Source organism: Xyrauchen texanus, chromosome 14, assembly GCF_025860055.1.
Source record: "Xyrauchen texanus isolate HMW12.3.18 chromosome 14, RBS_HiC_50CHRs, whole genome shotgun sequence".
Taxonomy (NCBI): Eukaryota; Metazoa; Chordata; class Actinopteri; order Cypriniformes; family Catostomidae; genus Xyrauchen; species Xyrauchen texanus.
In genome coordinates this window covers 35,292,107-35,314,571 of record NC_068289.1, presented here as the reverse complement: position 1 = coordinate 35,314,571, position 22,465 = coordinate 35,292,107, and the positions used below count along the sequence as shown (strand labels likewise).

At 38.7% G+C, this 22,465-nt stretch overlaps 2 protein-coding genes across 5 annotated transcripts in view; one reads left to right on the top strand and one right to left on the bottom strand.

Annotated features, from left to right (window-relative positions):
- The window catches only part of LOC127655340 (protein disulfide-isomerase A5-like), a 74,151-nt gene extending 63,391 nt beyond the window's left edge, over window positions 1-10,760 (bottom strand). Inside the window, exon 1 of the mRNA XM_052143100.1 lies at window positions 10,688-10,760. Coding sequence (XP_051999060.1) covers window positions 10,688-10,756 — 69 coding nt within the window. The 5' untranslated portion in view covers window positions 10,757-10,760. The remainder of the gene's footprint in view (window positions 1-10,687) is intronic.
- Window positions 10,761-15,473: 4,713 nt separating this feature from the next.
- LOC127655137 (semaphorin-5B-like) overlaps window positions 15,474-22,465 on the top strand; it is a 231,780-nt gene continuing 224,788 nt past the window's right edge. For 3 of the 4 annotated variants that reach the window (XM_052142779.1, XM_052142776.1, XM_052142778.1), the window contains exon 1: window positions 15,479-15,579. The gene's annotated coding sequence lies outside the window, so the exon portion shown is untranslated. Of the gene's footprint in view, window positions 15,580-22,465 lie in introns of all 4 variants that reach the window. The other variant, XM_052142777.1, reaches the window with a different exon arrangement.

Genomic DNA, 22,465 nt, shown 5'->3' with positions numbered 1-22,465 from the left:
ATTGTACTTCCTCTTTGTGTGAGCAAATGGGGACCAGTAGAGTGAACAACGTTTGTGACTAGGTGATATCTCAGCGGATATCACAGAACCTCGAGGGCAGTGTGAAGATGACAGTCAGGGCTAATAAAAGTACTGCAAATTTGAGGGACCTGATAAATCACACCTCCTCTCATTTCAGCCATGGTGATAGAGAGCAGACACTGTGATGTATTATCAGAGAAATGTCAGAGCAACTCACTGAAATGTTTTAGGGTCTCACATTAGGAGTCTGACTTAAGAGTTCATTTTACTATTTATTGAAACTAAACTGCAAAAAAAATATTAACATATGACCACTCATATTTACAGGTCAACAATGCTTATTCAGCATTTATAAACGGCCTACTCAGTCATGGTGAAGTAATGAGGAGTTAAAGTAGACATAATTATTCATAAAAACCAAAAGAACTAACAATAAGAGTAAAATGTTGGAAAGGCTGTCAAACCATGTGCTGTTCTGGCTGTGTAGCACATGCAGCTATTTAAATATATCCTTACAAATCCCATCAATGTTAGGAAAGACCGCAGCACCATGCCATAAGTCATACACGCAAAGTCAGTGGGCATGGCCAGGAAGTCTTGGTATTTTTGTGCAAGCATGCTCTAAGTGTAGGCGCAAGTGGGTTCGGCAAACTGCACTCACAAAGCGCTAATAGGATGGGTTAAGTGCAATTTAATTAGGAGATTCTTCTCCGGTACATCTGCATCCTATTATATAGTTAATTCCCTGTCAAGCACCATCTATACACCGATCAGCAACAACATTAAAACCACATGCCTAATATTGTATAGGTCCCCATCGTTCAATCAAAACAGCTCTGCCCATCGAGCTATGGACTCCACAATACCTCTGAAGGGGTCCTGTGGTATCTGGCACCAAGACGTTAGCAGCAGATGCTTTAAGTCCAGTAAGTTGCGAGGTGGAGCCTCCATGGAACAGACTTGTGGTTCAGCACATCCCATAGATGCTCAATCGGATTAAGATCTGGGGAATTTGGAGACAAAGTCAACACCTTGAACTCTTTGTCATATTCCTCAAACCATTCCTGAACTATTTTTTTCAGTGTGGCAGGGCGCATTATCCTGCTGAAAGAGAACACTGCCATTAGGGAATACCATTGCCATGAAGGGGTGTACATGGTCTACAACAATCTTTAAGTAGGTGGTACGTGTCAAAGTAACATCCACATCAATGCTAGGACCCAAGGTTTCCCAGCAAATCATTGCCCAGAGCATCACAATGCCTCTGCCAGCCTGCCTTCTTCCCATAATGCATCCTGCTGCCATCTCTTCCCCAGATAAATAAATGATGCACACGCACTCGGCCATCAACATGATCAAAAAGAAAACGTGATTCAACAGACCAGGCTACCATCTTCCGTTGCTCCATGGCCCAGTTCTGACACTCCTGTGCCCATTATAGGCAATTTGGCGGTGGACAGGGGGAGCATGGGCACTCTGACTGGTTTGCAGCTACGCAGCCCCATACACAGCAAGCTGCGATGTACTGTGTGTTCTGACACCTTTCTATCATGGCCAGCTTTACATTTTTCAGGAATTTGTGCTACAGTAGCTCTTCTGTGGGATCGGAACAGACGGACTAACCTTCGCTCCCCACACGCATCAATGAGCCTTGGGCACCCATGACCCAGTCTAGCAATCACAATTTGGCCCTTGACAAACTCGCTCAGACTCTTACCCATTTTTCCATTGCATCATAGAGAAAGTAAGTATTATTAATAATTTTAATCTACTGACACACCAATTATGGCTAGTATTAACAGGTGGAAAACTACCAACCCAAATTAAATCATAAATACAATTGTAAATATAAACATAATAATAATAAAAATAATAATTGAAAAATAAACCATGATGTAAAGATAGTTTAACACAAATCTCAAAATAACTTGTTTTATTTGTTTAATACAGTAAAATCGCTACAACAGTGGCCAATTTGATATTCCACTATATCAAAATAAATAATTTACTAATTTGCTCATTTATCGTTGTCCATCATTTTGTGAACAAAGATAAAGAAAATGTCCCGTCACCTATTTGGCAATATTTCGGTTTTAAACCAGACGCAAAAGGCGAGCCCGTGGATATCACACAGGCAATTTGCAAACTTTGCACGAGAGTCGCGCCAGTGAAGGTGTCTCTACACTATATATACATTTGCGTGCCCACCACCATGCTGGTGCTGCTAAGCTAGCACCAAGAAAAAATGTGGTCAGCAAAGATCGAATTCAGCCATCTATCATCTGAGCTTTTGCAAAAAGCACTAAGTACAAACGAAACAGTGAAATGTGGGCCCAGTGCACAACAGCTGTCTCAGCTGTTATCGCAAAGGAGATGGTCTCCTATCTAGGGTTGCAGCGGTATACCGGTTTCAAGGTATACCACGGTTTGAAAATTGACGGTTATCATACTACGTACATTTGCTTATCTACAGTATTGAGAAAAAAATGCGACTGGACGGAGACTCTCACATGCGCGTGCGCATCTCCTTTCCTCCTTGTCTGCCTGTCAGACTCATCAACTTGCGTCTCTCTCACACACACACACACACACACACACACACACAAATGCAGCGGAGAAAATGTCAGAGAGAAGTGAGGCAAGAGGGTCTGACATGAGTGTGTGTGTGAGTTAAAGCAGTGTTTCTCAACTGGTCTATTTGGACAGGGTCAAGGACAGCAGGGAATGAGCAATGCCATGGTTTTCCCGTTGAAGATATTCCGGCGGCCGCCCAAGTGATTGACTATTTAGGACTGCCGAGACAGATTTAATGATAATCTCAAACAGCTAAAGCAGACATGGGCAATTTATGGCCCGCAGGCTGGATCAGGCTCTCCACATGGTTTAATATAGCCCGCGGCTCATTTATCATAAAAGCGTTTTTCTTTTCTTTTCGTTTTGAGATTTATACTTACGCAAATTGGAAATAGTCCGCCTAATGTTATACTTATTTTGTGCAATCTGGCAACCATGCACGCAAGTGCGCTATTTCTGTATCTCGCTTTCCCTATTGAACAAATTTAGCGATCTGTAGTGCAATATTCTGCTCAAAGAAAAGTGTTATAGGGCTAATCTGTGTCCGTTCTTGAGGCTGCTTGTGATGTTTGGTGCTGCTAATTTTGCAGGTAAACCTTCTCAGTGATTAAATTAAATATAAAAGTAGATATCGGCATCACTGACACACGGAGGGTTTATCATTGACGTGCGAGCAAAAGCAAGCCAGAGACGAATATGTAAATGTATTTTTTATTTGTGAAATTTAGAAATGTTGAAGTCCCTTCACACCTGTATGTTAATCTAACTCTTGCAGTAATCATTTATCATTGTCATGCAGCTGGTGTTATTCAGTTGTGTGATGAAAGTCAAACCATCGAGGAGACCCGCATCATGACCCTTTTAGCATGTAAACTGGTAATGTTTTAGAACTCGCCCGCTTTGCAAAAAACATAAAAAGTTCTATAAATTTAAATATATATATTATTATTAAAACAGACCCCTGATGTAGAGAGTGTTAAATTGAATAATAAATGAACAGGGAAGTAGAGATGGTAAAATAAATTTATAAGCTCAGCCTTTATTCAGTTTTTTAATGCCTGATAGAAAAGTATCTCCCTTTGTTGAGTAATACAATACTTTAGGCAATTGCATAATAGTCTCACTAGTCACAGAAAATTGAGTACACAACTATTTCTGGTTTTAAAAGAACAAAAAAGATACAAAAACCAAATCAATGCAGAACATTGTATCCCTATGCACTACTTAAAGCCCGACGTGGCCCCTTTACCAAAATAGTTGCCCACCCCTGAGCTTAAGGCTTCTCATCTACACTTTCGCATGAGTGTAACTATTATTTAAGACTAGCACACTGACTTAACCATGGTAATAAAGAGCCTTTCCTTCCGTTTAATTTGTGTATAAATATGTAATATTAGTTAACAAATGGGATAATAATGTGCTCATAAGTAAATATGCTCTTCAATTTTTAAAATGGGGAGGGGAGACTTCCTGACGTCAACAACTAAAATAATGTCACTTGATGCATGTCTTGTACTTGAAAACCATGAACAAAACTATGCAACATAAAAGGAAATGCAACCCAGGATACATCACTTGATTTCCAATGTAAAATCTGTCCTGAAGCAAAACCAGTTGAGAACCACTGAGTTAAAAGGTACAGACAGGAGCAATATATGTTAATTGTTAATAATCATTGGACATTACTTTAAAAGCTCACACAGCTGATGTTTTTTTCATTTAATAGTTCATTTAACATGTAAACTAACATGCTTTATTATATGACATGTTATAGTTACATGCTATTTTTTATCATGTTTATAATTCTGTTTATTATAATTCTGTTAGCTTTCTTATTTTTCTATTTATTATACTTTCAAAAGGGAGACTTTTTTTTACACATACTTCAATAAAATAAATGGTTTCAAGTTTCAATTATAATAAAGTGTTTGGTCAGAATAAATAAATAAATAAAATAACCCTTCTGTTTTCACTGATAATAGTAACTGTGTAATACCGTGATACAGTGAAACCTTGATATTTTCTAAGACGGTTATCATACCGTGAAAATCTCATACCGTTGCAACCCTACTCCCATCATACAGTTGAGTTTTAGAGATCTACTTCAAACCTTTGACAAACAGTACAAGCTGCCGGGGCGCAATTACTTCAACACTGCTATCCCCGATCTGTACAATAAAACGAGGGAACTAAAGATTTGAATGCGGCTGACTTTGTCACTTTGACCACAGATGTTGTCAAACATAAACATGACCCCCTTACATGTCTGTGACAGTCCATTATATTTCGGAGGACTGGAAACTGGAGGCAAAATGTCTCGAAATGACATTCATCCCGGAGAACCACACGGCAGAGGTATGGATTGTGGATCGTATAATAACATTTAACAGTGGTGCAGTGGTGGCTCAGTGGTTGAGGCTCAGGGTTACTGACCAGAAGGTAGGGGGTTCAAGCCCCAGCACCACCAAGATGCCACTGTTGGGCCCTTGAGCAAGGCACTTAACTCCAGGTTGCTCCGGGGGGATTGTCCCTGTAATAGGTGCACTGTAAGTCGCTTTGGATAAAAGCGTCTGCCAAATGCATAAATGTAAATATAATTAAATCATAAATAATAATATTATTTTTAATAAAATAATAACTTGTTATTGCAGTGTTATTAGGATTATTATTAGTAGTATCATTACAATTTTATGTTAATGTGCTATGCAAAGATAACAAAATGCAGACGAATGACGGTGTCGTTTTTGCCATGGCTCAAGCAAAATCTGTATAAGAATGATGTGTCTCTTTTATAACAAGCACTCTTGATATCATTTGTGAATATAGGTCTATCACCTTGCAATTTAATTATGATGTGGGATGTAGTTTTGTAGTCTGTTTTTAAAACATCTTCAATGTTTCATTTTTATAATACTCAGACGCGTGTCGGTGTCGCAAGTGTCGGTTATATGCGGTGATGTCGATGTGAAAATATGGCAGGGCAAATTAATTGTAATATTAATTTGATGATAATAATAATAGCCTAATAAAAATAATAATACATTAATGGAAAAACGAGCCAAATATCGTCTTAATATCGTCAAAGGCATCAGCTATTGACTATCGCCGATCCCTGATATCATCGTCTATCGACATAACCCTAACACCCAAAGTTTGCATTCACCCAAAGATATCGCAAAAACTCCCAACCACGCCTACCTGCGCTTTGCACTGTCATGAAATTTGCGCTTATACATTTGGATAAGACGTTCACGAAAATAGAGCCCTATGACTGTTTTGGTGCAAGAAACTTTGACTAACATTATAAGTGGATCTTAAGGAAGAAGATATGTATGATATATCCCCTTCAAAACCTACAAAACTCACACTTAAGTACTTGCCCTCCTAAATGAACTCACATTTGAGATCTTACTGACCTTAGAATCCATAAAGCATAAAACTACACAGTAGGGTTGCAGCGGTATACCGGTTTCATGGTATACCACGGTTTGAAAATTGACGGTTATCATACCATGTACATTTGCTTATCTACGGTATTGAGAAAAAAATGCAACTGGACAGAGAATCTCATATGCGCTTATTTTTTCTATTAATTTATTTTCAAAAGGGAGACTTTTTTTTACACATATGTACCAAGAGTGGATGCCCCATCATTCTTAAAAGTGTAACACATGCTTCAATAAAATAAATGGAACCCTTCTGTTTTCATTATAATAGTAATTGTATAATACCGTATACTGTGATATTTTCTAAGACGGTTATCATACCATGAAACTCTCATATCATTGCAACCCTACTACACAGTCACATAGATCCAAGCAAAATGCAAAAAGGCATTGTAATATAAAGAGATTTTTTTGGTATTTTTTTCTCAAACGACCCATCTTGAAAATGACAGCTTCGGTACAGAGACAACCGCAGCATTCAACTCCATTCAGGGACAAAAGAGTTAGTGTTCTAAGTCTAATCACCTCAGGTTTCTGGTGCACCAACTATTCTTCAAACATTCTGTCCAAAGCTGACAGTTGACCAATAGAATGAGCCCATTACTGTCTGGCAATCATCATGTCCTGTACCTGTTACAAAGGCTTCTATTTTGCTTTCCATGAGCAGTGGTGTTCGATGTGGACATTATCCTAACAACGTCGCCACTTTGACAAAACTGTCACTGTTATTATCATCCGCTGAACAGCAATGGGAGACAGGCTTGATTGTTTCCTGTCGATCAATGCAAAGTGAATTAAACGGGTTGGAAAAAAATGCACGCTGTGCAACACTATTACATCTGTTGAGCTGCTCCGGCTCTAGGGAGTCAGAAGAACATGCATGAAAGGAACGGGTTACGGAAGAACATGGTTTCTGAATATTTCTTGCTGAGTCTCTTTGTTGCTGCTGTTTGAAGGAACTTCTTAAGGACTCTTCAACTCAACAGGGATGGTCTACAAATCATTAACTTGGGAATAAACAATTCTTTAACCGACAAATATGACACATATTGCTGCACGCAGAAAAAGCAAAGAATCATAGTTTTTCCTTTCATTCAAAATCTGTTTCTTCATTCCATAATGTACAGCTCAGACATAAGTAAATCTATGTAGTACAAAGTGCAATTTAAAAGTAAAATGTGAGACAACAAAGTGCTACATGGCATTTGGAGATTAGTAGAGTACTGTTGGCAAGGTTCCCACACCTTTTGACCAATGACTTTCCATGATTTTTCCATTACTTTTCTTGTTTTTTTCAGGATGCAGGATATGAATGAAAAAACAAACAAACAAACATTTGAGCAATTTCTAGCCAATTAAATATTTTAGAACAGAGCATTTCAAGAAAAAAATATTTTCACTATTGACCTGTTTCAGTGATGTCACTTTCTCCCCACAGCAGCGATATTTGTGACCATAAGCAGCAGGATGAATCAATGGCGATGAATGGAATAACGCCCATAAAATGATATCAAGAAAAACCTCAAAACTTACTTTTGATCCATGCAAAGTAGCAGGAAATTTGTATTCAGGTCTGAGGTCTGCACGAACATTGCTAACTTTGACTTTCGCGTACATTTGAACATATTTTATCCATTTGATGTGTAACCGGTAAGAGCACATGCCAACCGGTACATCACCATTAACATCTCTCATTCAGAAGCTACAAATGTTTGTGTCGTTTTCTGCTCTGATTTGGTCAAAATATAAAAAAACGAGGTGTGTTGATCCCGTCTGAATCAATGTAAAAGCTACTTTTACCTCATGAAGGATACACAGAAAACAACATTTTTGTGTATAAGGCTGATGTTTACATTGTAGTCTGCTGCTGTTAATAAAGTCTGTGCTTCATGATCTTATGATGTGTCGTTTATTGACTTACATTAGTATATTCACATTATAGTACTTTTTAATTCATTGCAATGAGTTACAATTATCACATACCTTTATACTGTCTGAGCGTTATGAAAAACATTGTCCTATGTGCATTTCCAGTTTAATTGTACCTGAATCGATGATGCTATAAATATAATTGACACGTGCACAGATAACTGACATGTCTGAATAAATGAGCAAAGACCCACAAGTGTTTCAAACCCCTTTCGTCGCTGCTTGACTTTGGCAAAATCAGGCTGTGACGTTTAAAAGATAAAATTTTAATTCTGGCTCTTGTAATTAAACAGCAGTATCAACTTTTCAATAATTATAAATATATTTTTTTTTTATGCCAACTATTGTTGCATCCCACAGTTCTGCACAATGAAGATATATGGAATTTGGGTCACAAGTATGGCAGTGCAGTGGTTATACACTGACATCACATGAAACAAGACTATATAAATTAAAATAACTTTTCCCTAACTTTTTGAGATTTAACTGATTTCCAGGACTGAAATTTCATAAATTTCATAAGTTTCCCACGACAGTGAGAACCCTGTGAGAATCACTTTGACTGGATCATTGAATGTAAACAAATATATTTTTTTGAACCAGATCAAGTTCATTAGGAAAAACTATTTGTTGAGAAATCTAGTTTTCAACTCACTGACTCTATGACTGTCTGCTCATTGGAGGGGAAGACTTAAAATTTAAATATGTGTGCGTTAAGTAGATAGACAATAAGGTCCATTCGCAATTCTTCTCTTCCAATCACTTACATAAAAATAAAAAAAATATATAAACAAAAGATTAGTCAACAATGTGAGTGGTCATGTAAATGCATTAAACATGTAAATGTGGTTTTATTGCTTTGTCAGATTTTTTAAAATACATTTATTTTTGAGAGGTATCGGCATATTGGTGTGCATGTAAACAGGCTCACTGATGGATGGCAGTATTCCTCCAATTAATTGTCCACTCAAGAACATCCTTGTTTAGTGGACCATGCTGACATGTTTTGCTCAATATGGGCAATGCTTTAACACAAAAAATTATCTGTCACATCAACACAAAAACACTGCTTAATCGGCAGAGGAATTTGTAATTTAGCATACAATGCGCTCTCAAAATGTCATCTCATTTCCACTTTTAGAGTCTAACTGATTCAGCACAAAACATACAGCTTTTAGTCAAACATTTTTGTTCATCCTTCCGAGTTAAACAGCACGGGGGGCTTCGACTCTGCAAAGCTGATGTAGGTAATTCACAAACACAAGGAAATTAGTCTATGATAGAAGGCTAAATAAAGCAGTGAAACTTTAGAAATAATTCATCCATAAATTAAATAAAATTCTGTCATTTACTTAGCCTCATGTTGTTCCAAACTCATATGGCTTTCTTTCATCTCTGGAACACAACAGGAGATGTTAAGCAGAATGACGTGCCTCAGTCACCATTCACTTTCATTGTAGAGAGAAAAATGCAATGAAAGTGAATGGTGACTGAGGCTGTCATTCTGCCTAACATCTTTTGTGTTCAAATCATTTGGGTTTGGAACAACATTATGGGTGGCCTATAAAGTTGAGTTGTTAATGACTATGACAATGAGTCATTATAGTTTACTGTAAGAGATGCACAGAGATGCCACCACGGCAAGCTATTTCCATGCATAGAGTGCTGGACAAGGCATCGGTGGGAGGGGAAAGAGAGAGGTTTGCGGGGTGCCTGTAATCGAGATTAAGAGATTTTATAAATTCCTCTGACAAGCTGGAGGGCTTGAGGGAAGCACAGATAGCAGAGAGTGGTTTTTCTTCCCCCGCCCACCACAACAAACTCCTACAGTTTGGTCGAGTACCTTTGTTTGCGGTGACAGGCGCAAAACAGGATGTGAGACAGGAACGCTCCTGCATAATGAGAGTTGCTTGATGTGGCGGCACAGTACATAGAGTATTGTACTGAGTATATATTGATTCACAAAGATTTTGTGAATTTGTTGGGGGGTGGGGGGGAGGGGTGCACTTTAAACTGTGAGGTTAATTAGCTCTAAACGTTAAAAGCTCATTTCTGTTATGTTAACCTCTAAAGAAGGAAAAACATTTAAACTCTGACCGAGGTTAAATTTCACTATGTCCCTGTAAATACAAACCACCCCCAATCCCAAAGTGCAAGATACAAATAAAAATCAATTCAAAATAGTGAAGCACGAGATTATCAGTTGCAAGGTTTGATGTCTTTTGAGATTTGTGCATCAGTGATGTTGCAACATGTTAAACAAATGTGCATACTGTACTGTAGTGTAATAGGAGTGCTACTATAATTCAAGAACACCTCTAACATGACACACTCACTGACAACAATCTGCATTAAAACAAAAGTGATGTAACATTTCAGCAGAACATTCACAAAAAAGCATTCACTTCCTCTCACAAAAGTGAATCAGTTTTGACATTTGGCAATGCTCTCATATGTGAAGTATACAGTTGCATGTGCATGATCCACCAAGACATGAGAACTATGATTAATGAGACTGAATTGATCTGAATGATCTTCAGTGTATATCTCTCATCGCCTCTTCTGCTGACAACTTTGAGCTACTGCTGCAAGAGTGATAGAAGATCAGTCCTTTTTCTTTCGTTTTCGTCTAACTTCTACTGCAAAATACCTGGCAGATAGTCCACTTTCATATTAACGATTATATAATCACCATGATTTTATGTTAAAAGACTCACCAACGACAAGAACCAGAACATTTCGATCTGTTTCCTCCTACGTCTCCCGTATCGACTCCAAGAATCCATGATGCCGCTGCCACGTCTGGCTACGCAAGCGCAATCCATAATCCTCTAAATCCATGGACACCGCAATGCTTCTTAGGAAATGTAGTTTCTTACGTAATGTAGTTTTTTTTTTTTTTTGGCGGGGGTTGGGGGTGGGGGTCAGGGGGTCAGAAGGACACAGTCATACTTATATATCTATAACGAATAATAATAATAATAATAATAAAACACCAATGTTAAAACAACAAATAGTCACATGTATTATTATATTATAAGAATAAACAGCTTGTATGCTAGGTCAATACATCACTATTTCATAGTGGCTTCGGCTTTGAATTCTTCCAATCAGAACTGAGAGTCAGTACTATCCGGACTGTAAAGATAATTGTTCAAATCATAATTGTTTCTCAGAGAGGTGTGGCAAAGTTGTTACTATTGTTAACAGAAGTTCAAGGTTAAATAAACATGACTAAGTATATAATAATACACTAAATTACTACTGTATCGTATATGGAATGGTCTTATATCAGGGTAAGGTCTCACTTAAGTTATGAAGTAAAGTTCACACTAAGGGCTTAGAAACTACTAGTTAATTTGTAACTAAGTCAGTGCTTCATTTGGTTGCACCACCTGTTCTTAATGCAAGACTCTAGTAGGTCCTAAGCTCTCTGTAAAATAATGCGTAGTCGCATAATATGATGTTTACTTGTTTTGATCCAATAAGCACCCTTCAAATTTGTACACAGATGTGTTAAAAAGCCATCAATTTCAGTTTCTTGTTACGGTTGTAACAAGACGTAACTGTCAGCTGTAATAAATAAATTATATCCCCATTAAAATACGATAGGCCCTACGTAATAAAACAATATTTCATTAATGGTATATTTAACCTATGTAAATAATATGTAATAACTGTATCTGAAATGAATAAGGGGCAATAAATAAATACTAATTCAACAGGCTGGAAAAATAGACATTTATTCATTTTAATATCTTATTGTAAAATGATCAATGGAAAGGAGGAGGCGAGAACCGGCTTGATAATATAAATTAGTTCTCTCAGGCTGGGGAGCCCCCGGCCTGACGTACACCCCCCTTTCCCTGGGGGAGGGCGTGCTTTAAGTCCAGTCTGCCGGCAGGTCATCCCCATCTACCTGGACGAGGGAGGGGACAAGGGGAGGGAAACAGAAATAATTAAAATGGGGGGTACTTCCTGTAACAGTGTAGTACCCCCCAAAAATACACTGTACAATTTAAAAGAGGGAAAAGGCCAACACAGAGCGACAGTGAGAGAGAGAGAGAGGAGAGAGAGATGAAAAAAAAAACTCTTACTCGCCAGTTCTCAGATACGCCGCAGCTTGTTCCTCAGCCACTCCTCCACCCTCTATCGGACGACAGCCGCGAGTCTCCTGGCGGATCAGAGGCAGTCCTCCAGCCCCTGGCAGACGGAACGCCCCGCCGCGTTCTCGGGGAATAGAAGGGGTCTCCCCCGCCCCTGGCAGCGGTTCTCTCGGTCCAGGCGGTCGGCAGTGAGCCCCTTCCCGCTCGTGGTCGGCGGTGTTAAACCCCGCCGCGTTTCAGCGGTTGGTAGGGAACTCCTCCGCCCCTGGCAGCGACCCTGACCGCTCCAGGCGGTCGGTTAGGAGCCCCTTCTCCCCTCGCGATCGTCGGCCATCGTCCTCTTTCAGGCGGCTGGGCTCCTCGTCCCCCGGCAGATGGCTGCGGCTGCTCCGTTGGGGTGGACGGTAGTGGCGAGAACTCTACAATGGCGTATCCCTCCTCCTTCCCGGGCTTCGGCACCAGTGTAAAGTGATCAATGGAAAGGAGGAGGCGAGAACCGGCTTGATAATATAAATAATAGTTTAATGATAAACTTAAAAGACAACATAAACACACACATGACGGACATGTCCGTTAACAATCTCTCTCTCCCGCACGATCCTCTGCAGTCGAACTTTATCCCTCACAGAGGCTTAATTAGCCAAATACGGGACCGGGTGTGTAGGATCACGACCCGGCCCGCCCTCCGCCCTGCCACACTTATATATTTCGTATATCTTGAAACTTCACATCGGGTGGCATACACAGGAAAGTGCACTGATAGATCAGTTTCATGCATAAAATTATTAGCTCGTTTGTACATAATGTTTTCTCCTGTAAATTTAAACGCGTATTATGCAAAATCATCATATATGGTGAAAGGACTGAAGCCTGTCACACAAAACATGAGCTCATTGATGTCATTAAATTAGTCTGCTTTTTTATTCCATCCATTACTCCTGGTCTGAGGCTTCCTATAAATATGTAGTTTATACATAGGGTTACATAAGTTTAATGGTGCAACGCTCACATATTTAGTAGTGCGTAAACTGTGACTTAGTGCCCATTTACACCACAACTAGGCTAAGTTGTAACTTACATATAGCCGGTGCAACCGGCCCCATATAGGCTACATTGTAGTGCCACCATTTGTATGTGACAGCGGTACCTGCATTTGATTTCTTGGGATCTGATCCTCCATCTGATTGTGGGTCACTCTCAAAGCATTTTCACTTTTCTGATTTACAAAATGTTGACACGTTCAGTTCAGTTTTTTGCTCATACAAGCGGAGTGCAAACATTTTTTTCAACATCTTGACATTATATTTATTTATTAAGGACAATTTAACTGTATCTTTATTTTATTATTTAAAAGGAATTTTCTGGGTTCAATACAAGTTAAGCTCAGATCAACAGCATTTGTAGCATAATATAGATTACCACAAAAATTATTTTCAATACATTCACTTCCATTGTATGTGCCTCACTGTGGCCTCTATTTTTGTGGTAATCAACAATAGGCCACAAATGCTGAAGATTGAGCTTCACTTGTATTGAACCTGGAATATTCCTTTAGTTTTGTTTCATGAATGAAGCAAGGGTTAATGTGGCACACTCTCACAGCAAAATTGTAAGGATTTGTATGACTTTTCTAAATTTGGCTAATTCGTATGATATCGCTCGACTGAACTCATATGAATTCGTATGACTTTCACTACAGCCAATGACATCGCTGGACATCGTTTCCATCAAATATGCGACAATTACTTGTTTCTGTCACACACAGCAGCTTCCTATCATGTTTCCACACTTTACTTACACTTATAGTTTAAGTTTAGATAAGGGGGATGGGTAAGGGCATAATAATAATAAGCATGTCCTTGACACCTCACACGCGGAACTCGCACTTACTTCCGCATTAAACATCTGGTCATTTTCACATGATGAAATCGTACAAATTCATATGAACGAAATCGTACGAAATACCCAACTCGTAATATAGCTACGAATTTTCATGAGTGACGATAACACCAGTAACAAATTATTTAAATTGTGAATTTTCTAAGATGGTGTCAATAGCATATCAAAACACCACTGATCAGACTAAAATCAATAAATCATACCATTCAATCAATTTGTTTCAATACAAATCTGTCAATATTAAACAATGTAACAGCAAGTAGGGGCATATCGCGGCCCCCTTCTGCCTGTTCGGCCCAGTTTCGGGCAGCCAGCCCACTGGGAAAAGTCCCAGTTCTACCCATGGCCAGGCCACCCCTGGTAAAACGACACTACCTCTGAGAGTCAGTAGCAGTTTTAACTTCCACGCAAACCACGGTCCGAGTAGGAAAACTCTGCAAAAACCGCTTGAGGTGACATGTAGTTCTGGGTACACACGCGAATGCACTGTTGTCTGCGATCTCAGAGCGGTTCATGAAGCCGCTGGCTTCGGGTTTGTAATTTATGGCCTTCTGAACTTGTTGAGGGGCCATTCACGAGGGGGCCCTGGGCTTTACTGTTGCGTGATCCAGTTTGGCAACCCCCTGCTCGAAAACCCATCAACAATGAAAACGAACCCCCCACCCCAACAACATTTGGAGTGGAGGCCCTTGGAGATAATTGGCCCCAGGGCCTTTGCAAGTCATAATCCGTCCCTGCATTCTGTTTCATTCGTTGTGCTGCATCTGGACTGTTTTTTTTTGCGCAAGTGTCACAAAGATTTAACATTCTGAACAAGTTCAGGCTACAAAGAGGTGACTGTTACAAATTTGTTTGTAAACATATACGTAGGTAAATATTGCTTTTTTATCACTGTATTGTGGAAAAACTGGAAAACATGCATTAATTCTATTTTAGCAAAATTTTATTTCATTAAACATTTTAAATGTACTTGGCTACAATGGCTGATAGGAAGAATTTTAAATTATGATTTCAAATACATTTAGTCTTTTTTAGCAAAATGTTTTAAAAAGTGACCCCGGGTTGGTCGGTTGCTTGGGGCCTCAGAAATCGTAAACCCGCCCCTGCTGATAGTACATTTTTTCAGGGTAAGGGTATTAGATTTGCATCCCCCCAAAGCCATTGTCACTTTTGGCAGCATTGTGGGATCCAACTCCAAACAGTTAATTAATTGCCATGGTACCTCGCAGATTCTAGGAACAGACTATCCAGGATGGATATAGGGGTGTTGCTGGAACCCTAAAGACAACGTCTTTTTTTTTATAATTTAAAGAGTTCAATAGAATGTTCTCTGTTATAGAATTGTATGTAGCAAAAAGCAGCCTTACCAGCATTGCAGCATTTGAGCCAACTCTTTTAAGAGGCACTTCAGTATAGAGTTTGCACCCCTATTCGTTTGAATTTCAGCTGTCCTTCTATAGTAGCCTCCTTTATCCAGTACAGCGCATTAAAGCAGCTGCTGGTCGATCACTGTAAGTCATTCACAGAAAAGGGATACTGCACAGGAGAGATTGCGATGCGTTTAACGTACTAGAGATTTTATTCCAGCGGCAGGACATTTTAAGGTAAAAACAGAATTTTATAATTGCCTCACCTGTAAGGCTAGTTAATCTATAGCCTACAGAAACAGCCCGAATGTTCTTGGAGGAGGATGATGATACTGTGAAGTACTTTTGAAACTTCTGCGGTTCAGAGTTATGTGGCCAGATTATAAAATACATAGACATTTGTAGCTCTGGAAATGTGATATGGCAAGTGTAATGTGGCAGTGAGTTCATAATTTGGTGTCGATCACTGGTTTATTCATATGTTCCAGCAATTTAGTGAGTCTGTGTTATTCTTTCAATTTCGTTAAATAGCCCCGATTTGTTTGAGAAAATAGAAATTATTGTTTTGAATGAGAATCGAGTCTTTGAGTTTTCATTTTAGGCATTTTGCTTTTATAAAAAAACCTAGATTTGAAAGCATTTTCTCTGTTTGTGGTGATAACAAGACCCGTATTGGGAATGTTATGTATTTTACGTAAAAGTATATAAAAGGAAAGAAACGTATATCGTCAGGTTATTCGAACAGATTATCCAGTAGAGTAGACTGTTTCTTTTATCCTGACTCGGATTTACTCGCAGCTCACGTTCTGTCCAGGATCCGAGGAATTTTACTCGAGGATTGAAATGTTTACAATCTCAAACTGCAGGTCAAATACTCCGTATTTCACTTTCCAGATTCATCATGTGGCAACTGTGGTTTATTTGGAGGTTGTCCTTTTACTTTTCGCCAAGAATGATCTACTTCTGCACAGGGTTTGTGCGAATGTGAAATGAACGATTTAACGTTATCTCGCGAAACTTTGATTTCACAGAAAAGTACGTATCGAAAACATATTTACATTTTTATTATTAGGGAATATATCACAGTTAGGGCTAGTTTGTGAGTCGAGGATACAGAAGTCAAGCTGTCAGTTTACGACAGATCACAGTAGATATGTGTATAGATAACTGATATATAAAGACAAGTGTTTTTTGCTGTTATCTTTCCATATACACTAATCCACAGACAGTTCACCGACATTTGATGTTCTAGCTAAGACAGTTATTGTGGGTCAAAACTAGGGCTGTGTATCACCAGGCACCTCACGATACGATATGTATTGAAATAAACATGTCACACGATACATCACGATATCAGTATTTGATTCGATTACGAATCAATTCTAAAATTCCAAATTCCATTTGGCTAATATTTCAATTATACACCGATGACGAAGAGCATGTAGCTCGAAACATCACGTTTTTGTCTCTTGGTGAGGTCATTCAATTGATTTGGAAGTAACAGTGTGTCAACTTTGTTGTGCGTTTACATGATAGGCCTATGAATACACAAATAGTTAAATATAAATATCGATACATGGATCTAAAGTGTCAGTGGAATATCATGAGAAAAAGTATCGTGCCACATTGATATTTCACTGTAGCGACACAGCTCTAAACATCTTTCAGATTTGAGGTACACGAGATGTTTATGTCTCACTTGATAACATGTCATGTACTCTGCTAGACAGTTTTAACTCGTCCGTTAGCCTATTAATGAGCTCCGATCTGTGCTGTGGCATTGTTAGACTCGTCATTTTTCAACTCAACTCTCTTTCTTGCAGTTTGAAAACCTGCTTGTTTTCACATGTGAAAATGTGGCTCCGTTTTCTTTTTCCACGGTGCTTTTGAATCGAAATTATTACATTTGTTGTTTGTGCTGTTCAAGTTGCCCTCGCGAACCGGAGTGCAGGTGCACAAAAGACAGACTGCAGCACGTGTTCAGGAACGGTAGGGGTCAGTGTCGAGTCTTGTAGCCACTATACACTTTGACAAAAGCAATGGCTCATGCGAGGCCAGAAAACCGATGCAAGAGGAGATTTGTTTTCCTGTTGGCCTGGCACAATTTAAATCAGTGGCGTTCAATCCTGTAGAGCTGCGTTCCTGCAAAGTTTAGCTTTGACTCTGAACCAAACACACTTAAACTAGCTAATCAATGTATTTTGGTACTGATAGGTATGTTAGAGTAGTGTTGGAAGTAAACCTCGCAGGAAGGTATGAAAAGGAATGGGCACTCATTTAAAAGCATCCTTTTCGAATAAAAAAATTTGCTGAAAATGAAAGATACATTTAAAACAAATGATTGAAGTTGTTTAAATCAGCTCCAAACCTTAAATTTGACATAGTTGACTGAGTAGGCATACAGTGAAGTCAATGAGCTTTAGTAGATCAGAATGTGTAAGCTTATATGCTCTCCTAGAACTGCTGCATGGTTTTATATATTATGACTGATCATCCTGTGCAAAGTAGACTTGAAAGGAAAATAATTATGGATCCAGGTAGCGTGTTTTTGCGAAAGAAAAATGCATTGGTCCGGTGGTAAACATGCATAGAGCTTGCTTTGAAATCCTGTAATTTTTAAAGACCCAATTTCTTCCTTCATTAAGATAAAGGATCTTTCCCCATTATTATAACCTGAGACCTCATTGTCTTTCATTTAATGTGAGAGTAAATGAAGTCTATTGAATTATGCGTAGCTTTAGTATCCTCAGGCCGATTCTGAGATATATTTATCCAAGCTTACTCATTCACTTACTTCTTCTAGCTCAGAACCGCCCACTTTACTCTTATTCAAACACCACTCACCGGGATGTTTACCTAGATGCCTCTTGGTACAGCATACACTTATATGTTGTGTTTGTTTATCTGAGATTCTCTTGAAGTGTTGCCACACACATGCATCAAGCATGTCCATTGCTTATTAATGATGTTTGCTTTGTAAGATCTTAAACACAGTCTTCAAAGGTGAATGTGTTAAGGCTATCTTTTCAAGTTCAACAGAAGAAAAAAATAATAAAATCTAAAGGGGGTCCTTATAGTCATATTATGACTCATTCTCAGGGGTCTGAGACTCCACAGTAGACCGTCATCATTCATGTGGGATGAATGATTTTAAGTCTGGATCTATTGTGTTTGTTTACCTGTGCCTGAGGCTGATTGTGAACGTCTTCTTCAACCAAAGAGTTCATTTGTTTACTGGTCCACTAAAGGCTTTTGTGCATGAGTATTAATATTCATATAGCCCCCAACCATCACCGCATGTGTCAGTTGATTCATGCGTTTTCGTAGTGCATGAGGCCTCCCTTTTCAAATGTAAAGTAGGTTTTCTTCTGTAATGATGTTATGAGATCTCTTGTCAGTTTAAAACGAGTCAGCATAGTAAAAACTCTTTGAAAGCAATCATTAAGTACCCTCAAGTCCCCATCTGGACATCGGTTACAATGCATCCATAGTGAGTGACATCCATAATAATAATACCTGAAAAAGAGTGGGATCTGCTCAATTGCATGTGATATCAGCTCAAGTTATTTTGCATCTGTGGAAGTGGTGACTTGGTAGCCCTTATCAAAGTTTCAATGGTGCATATATTTAAGATGTGTCAACTGAATTATTTCTGATGCTGAGCCATCACTTGAGAGGGGACAGTGTATATAAAAGTTTAATGGGATAGAACTTGATCAGTCCGGCTGTAAGTATGACTGCAGGGATTTGAGTTACAATGCCATTGTATGTCTTCTGCCCTGTGCCAGGGTTAGTGAGGTAACTGAGCTTAAAGACATGCTTTAGACTCCAGGTGTAAAGCCAGAGAACTTGATAAAGTTCCCTCTGAAAAGAGTTCTCTGTCTGCTTATAATACAGTTTTAAAACCTCAAAGGGATAGTTCAACTTTTTTCCCTATGGAACATAAAAGGTGGTTAGATGTAAAGCTAGTCTAATCTGCTAATATGTTTTAGGTATTGAGCATATGGGTGCTGTGCCTGAGTGTCAAAGTAACGAAAATTAAAGAGCTATTCCTGAGTCGACATTCAATTTCTTTTTAAAGTTTCAATTTTTTCAGGAATTTCAGCTTTTAATGAGACTTTGCCTTTTTTATTGTCTTTAGACACCACATGCCATTTACTTTAAAAATATAAATTTGACTTTAAACTTTATTATAAATATGTTCATCTTAGAACAGGTGTATTCAAGTAAATGGTTTGTGTGAACTGCTTTTTTTTTTTTTAAATGCATTTTGAATTGAATAGATCTGGACAAAAAGGAGCTTCACTTCATTGACCATTAGGACACATGGCCATAATATGCACCAGTTACCCTCTGTTATTGTATTTTATGATTAATTCTGTTAAAAGGACCCATGTTATGATCATGAAAAGTATTTTTTATTTAATGTTTTTTTAAGATTGCACACCCACTGTTACACACACATTTTTTCAACTCCAATAACCAAACTAGTAAAGGAATTTTGGGCTGTTTCTGAAACCTGAAGGATGCTTAAACACTGGTGTAAAAAAGTTGTTCACACAAAAGCATTTTATTGGCAAAACCCTGAAAATGTACATGTTCTAACTGTACATTCGTCATAGCAATATCTTAATTTCTTTGAAGATTGTTATGGTTGCAAGGGAAGTAGGCTAGATCACTGTACAGTCTTGGATTTATTCAAGAAGTTTCTCCAATGATCCTGGTGATGCGCTCAACTGAACCAGAGAACGTGGACATCCTCCTGTACCCGTCGGCATGAACTGAATTTAACTGTATTGTCCACAACAAAGTTGTTGACGTGATAGTCTTCTAAGGTGTCTGACACTAATCTGGAAGTTGTCAATGACAGAGAAGCATACAGCTATGAGTCCTTGATCAAAGTAATGACCTATTCAGTAAACCATTATGCAACAGTGCGTTTAGCTGTTGCCTCCAGATAGACTTACTGAAAACAACTTTGTTATGCCAAGATCACGAGAAAATGAGACAAAAAATAATAATGCAAGGCCTCTTTCGTTGACTATTCGACAATTAAAATTTCTCTCTTCAATTTTGTATTTTCGATGATGTCTATAATGTCGACTAAACGTTTCAGCCCTAATGCAAATGATAATATGCATTTAAACTCACCTGGTTTTGGATTGAAATAATCCAGGTGTCTGTCTTTCAGGTGCTTTATTAAGTTTGATGTGTTTACTGCTTTCCTCAAAAAAATGGCAAAAGCACCATTTACAAATAGGTTTTTGCTGATCTATGATGTTTCCCTAACCTATGAATTTCCAAACCCGGCTTTTTCCACATTTCTTTTCAACAAGTTTAAGTTGAGACTCAACAGCAGCTTTTGCTTGGGTACTGAGTAGACCCGGTACTCCGGTACCTCCAGAAATTCTGGTATCGTAAATAATTTTTTGTTTGAGTACCGACTTGGTACCGGAGTACCGGTATTTTTGACAACACTAACTATAGGTGCCATTAATATCAAGGGTTTCTGAATCTTACATACTGCGGTCACATATTGTGGTAGTGGAGATGATGGAGCAAAGGCGATTGATCAATTTGCAGGCTTCAGTCAAGATCTAAAACATTGTTAAGAACCATATCAACAAATAACCAAATAAACTACACACTAACATATAAGTGCTACACAGACAAGAACTGACAATCAATGAACAAAACCAGAGGGTATTTATACACAAACTGAACTAATGATGGAATGAAAGACAGGTGAGGATGATGGGGAACAGATGGCTGATGAGGGATTATCATTGTTTTTCCCAGAACTGTGGTTTGTTATGTGATAATGCAACACATCCTGGACCCACGGGCCATAAACCTTTGGTGTTAAGAGCGTAAACTTAGCTTATGGCATTCTCAGGCAAAGGAATGATGGATCTTGGGATGTTCTCTATTTTGGTGCCCAGATTGGTGTGAACTGCTTCTTTTAATAAATACCTTAATTATTATTCTTGCTATCAAGGAGTGACATAGAGGGAGTTTGGTGGATGCTGGCTGCTTCACAAGAATATTGCAGGAACGCCCTGCTAGCTTTTGTTTGTCAAGGGGGAAGGGATAGTTTGGTGGGTTGAATAAAAGGTAGTTATCCCCAAACTGTGGGGATTTTTTTTTCTTTTCATTCAATTTTGATAAACCACAGCTTCACATTGTTTTCAAATGTACAACTGCCCATCTGAGTATCTGAAACCTGGTGTAGATGGATGGCTGCATGCTACTTAGTCTGTGAAATGTGATCTGTGAGCTGCTCACTGTCTGCAGCCCTAATTAATACTTGATGTGATTGAAGGTGCTCAATTTGTCTGTAGTCTTATCTTGTCAACACGTTTTTTTCAGAATGTGTTACAGACAGACGACAGCTGAAATAAAACAAACAATTAAGCCCTGGAACCGACAATTATGCCTTATGTTGTCATGGAGATGTTTCTACACAAATGAAGCAAGACACACTGCTCACTCTTGTGGCTGCTAATTAAATGAATGCTATACTTTGTTCATCCTACTTTTTCCTCAACTGAAAAATAACTGCCTTAGCTGGCTGAAAATTCTTGTCAACTTGTAAAGCGACTCAAATGGATGACAAAATGTCTTTAATAAATTAAGGAGTGTGTCTAGATTGGTTGCTCGTCTAAATGATGGTTCTTATGTTTCCAGTTAAAGAACTCACTTATTTGTTTGTCGTTTTTCATAGTGAACGGTGGCTTGTCATTTAATATTTGTTAAGCTGGTTTCCTCCACCCCACGCTCAAAGGAGGGATGCGGTTGTGTGTAAGGGGACGTGAAGGCATGCATCTTTTCTTCTGTATTGTTCACTCGGAGGAGGCTTCAATGAACAGACTGGGAAAAGGGTAGAGACCAAAATGCTCCCACAGTTGATTTGCCTTGTGGGGGAGGAACACTATTGCCATTGATGGTGTTGTTGGTGAAGCCCCCAAAAGCTGGAAAAGGGGGCCCATTCACTGCAATGGGTGATCCTGCACAACTATGGGCAATGGGTGTTAGTGCTTTTGTGGAGCATGGTGGGAACATTGTCCCCATTCTAGTGATTTTTATACCCCAGATCCAATGCACTTTGCAATCTCTGACATAT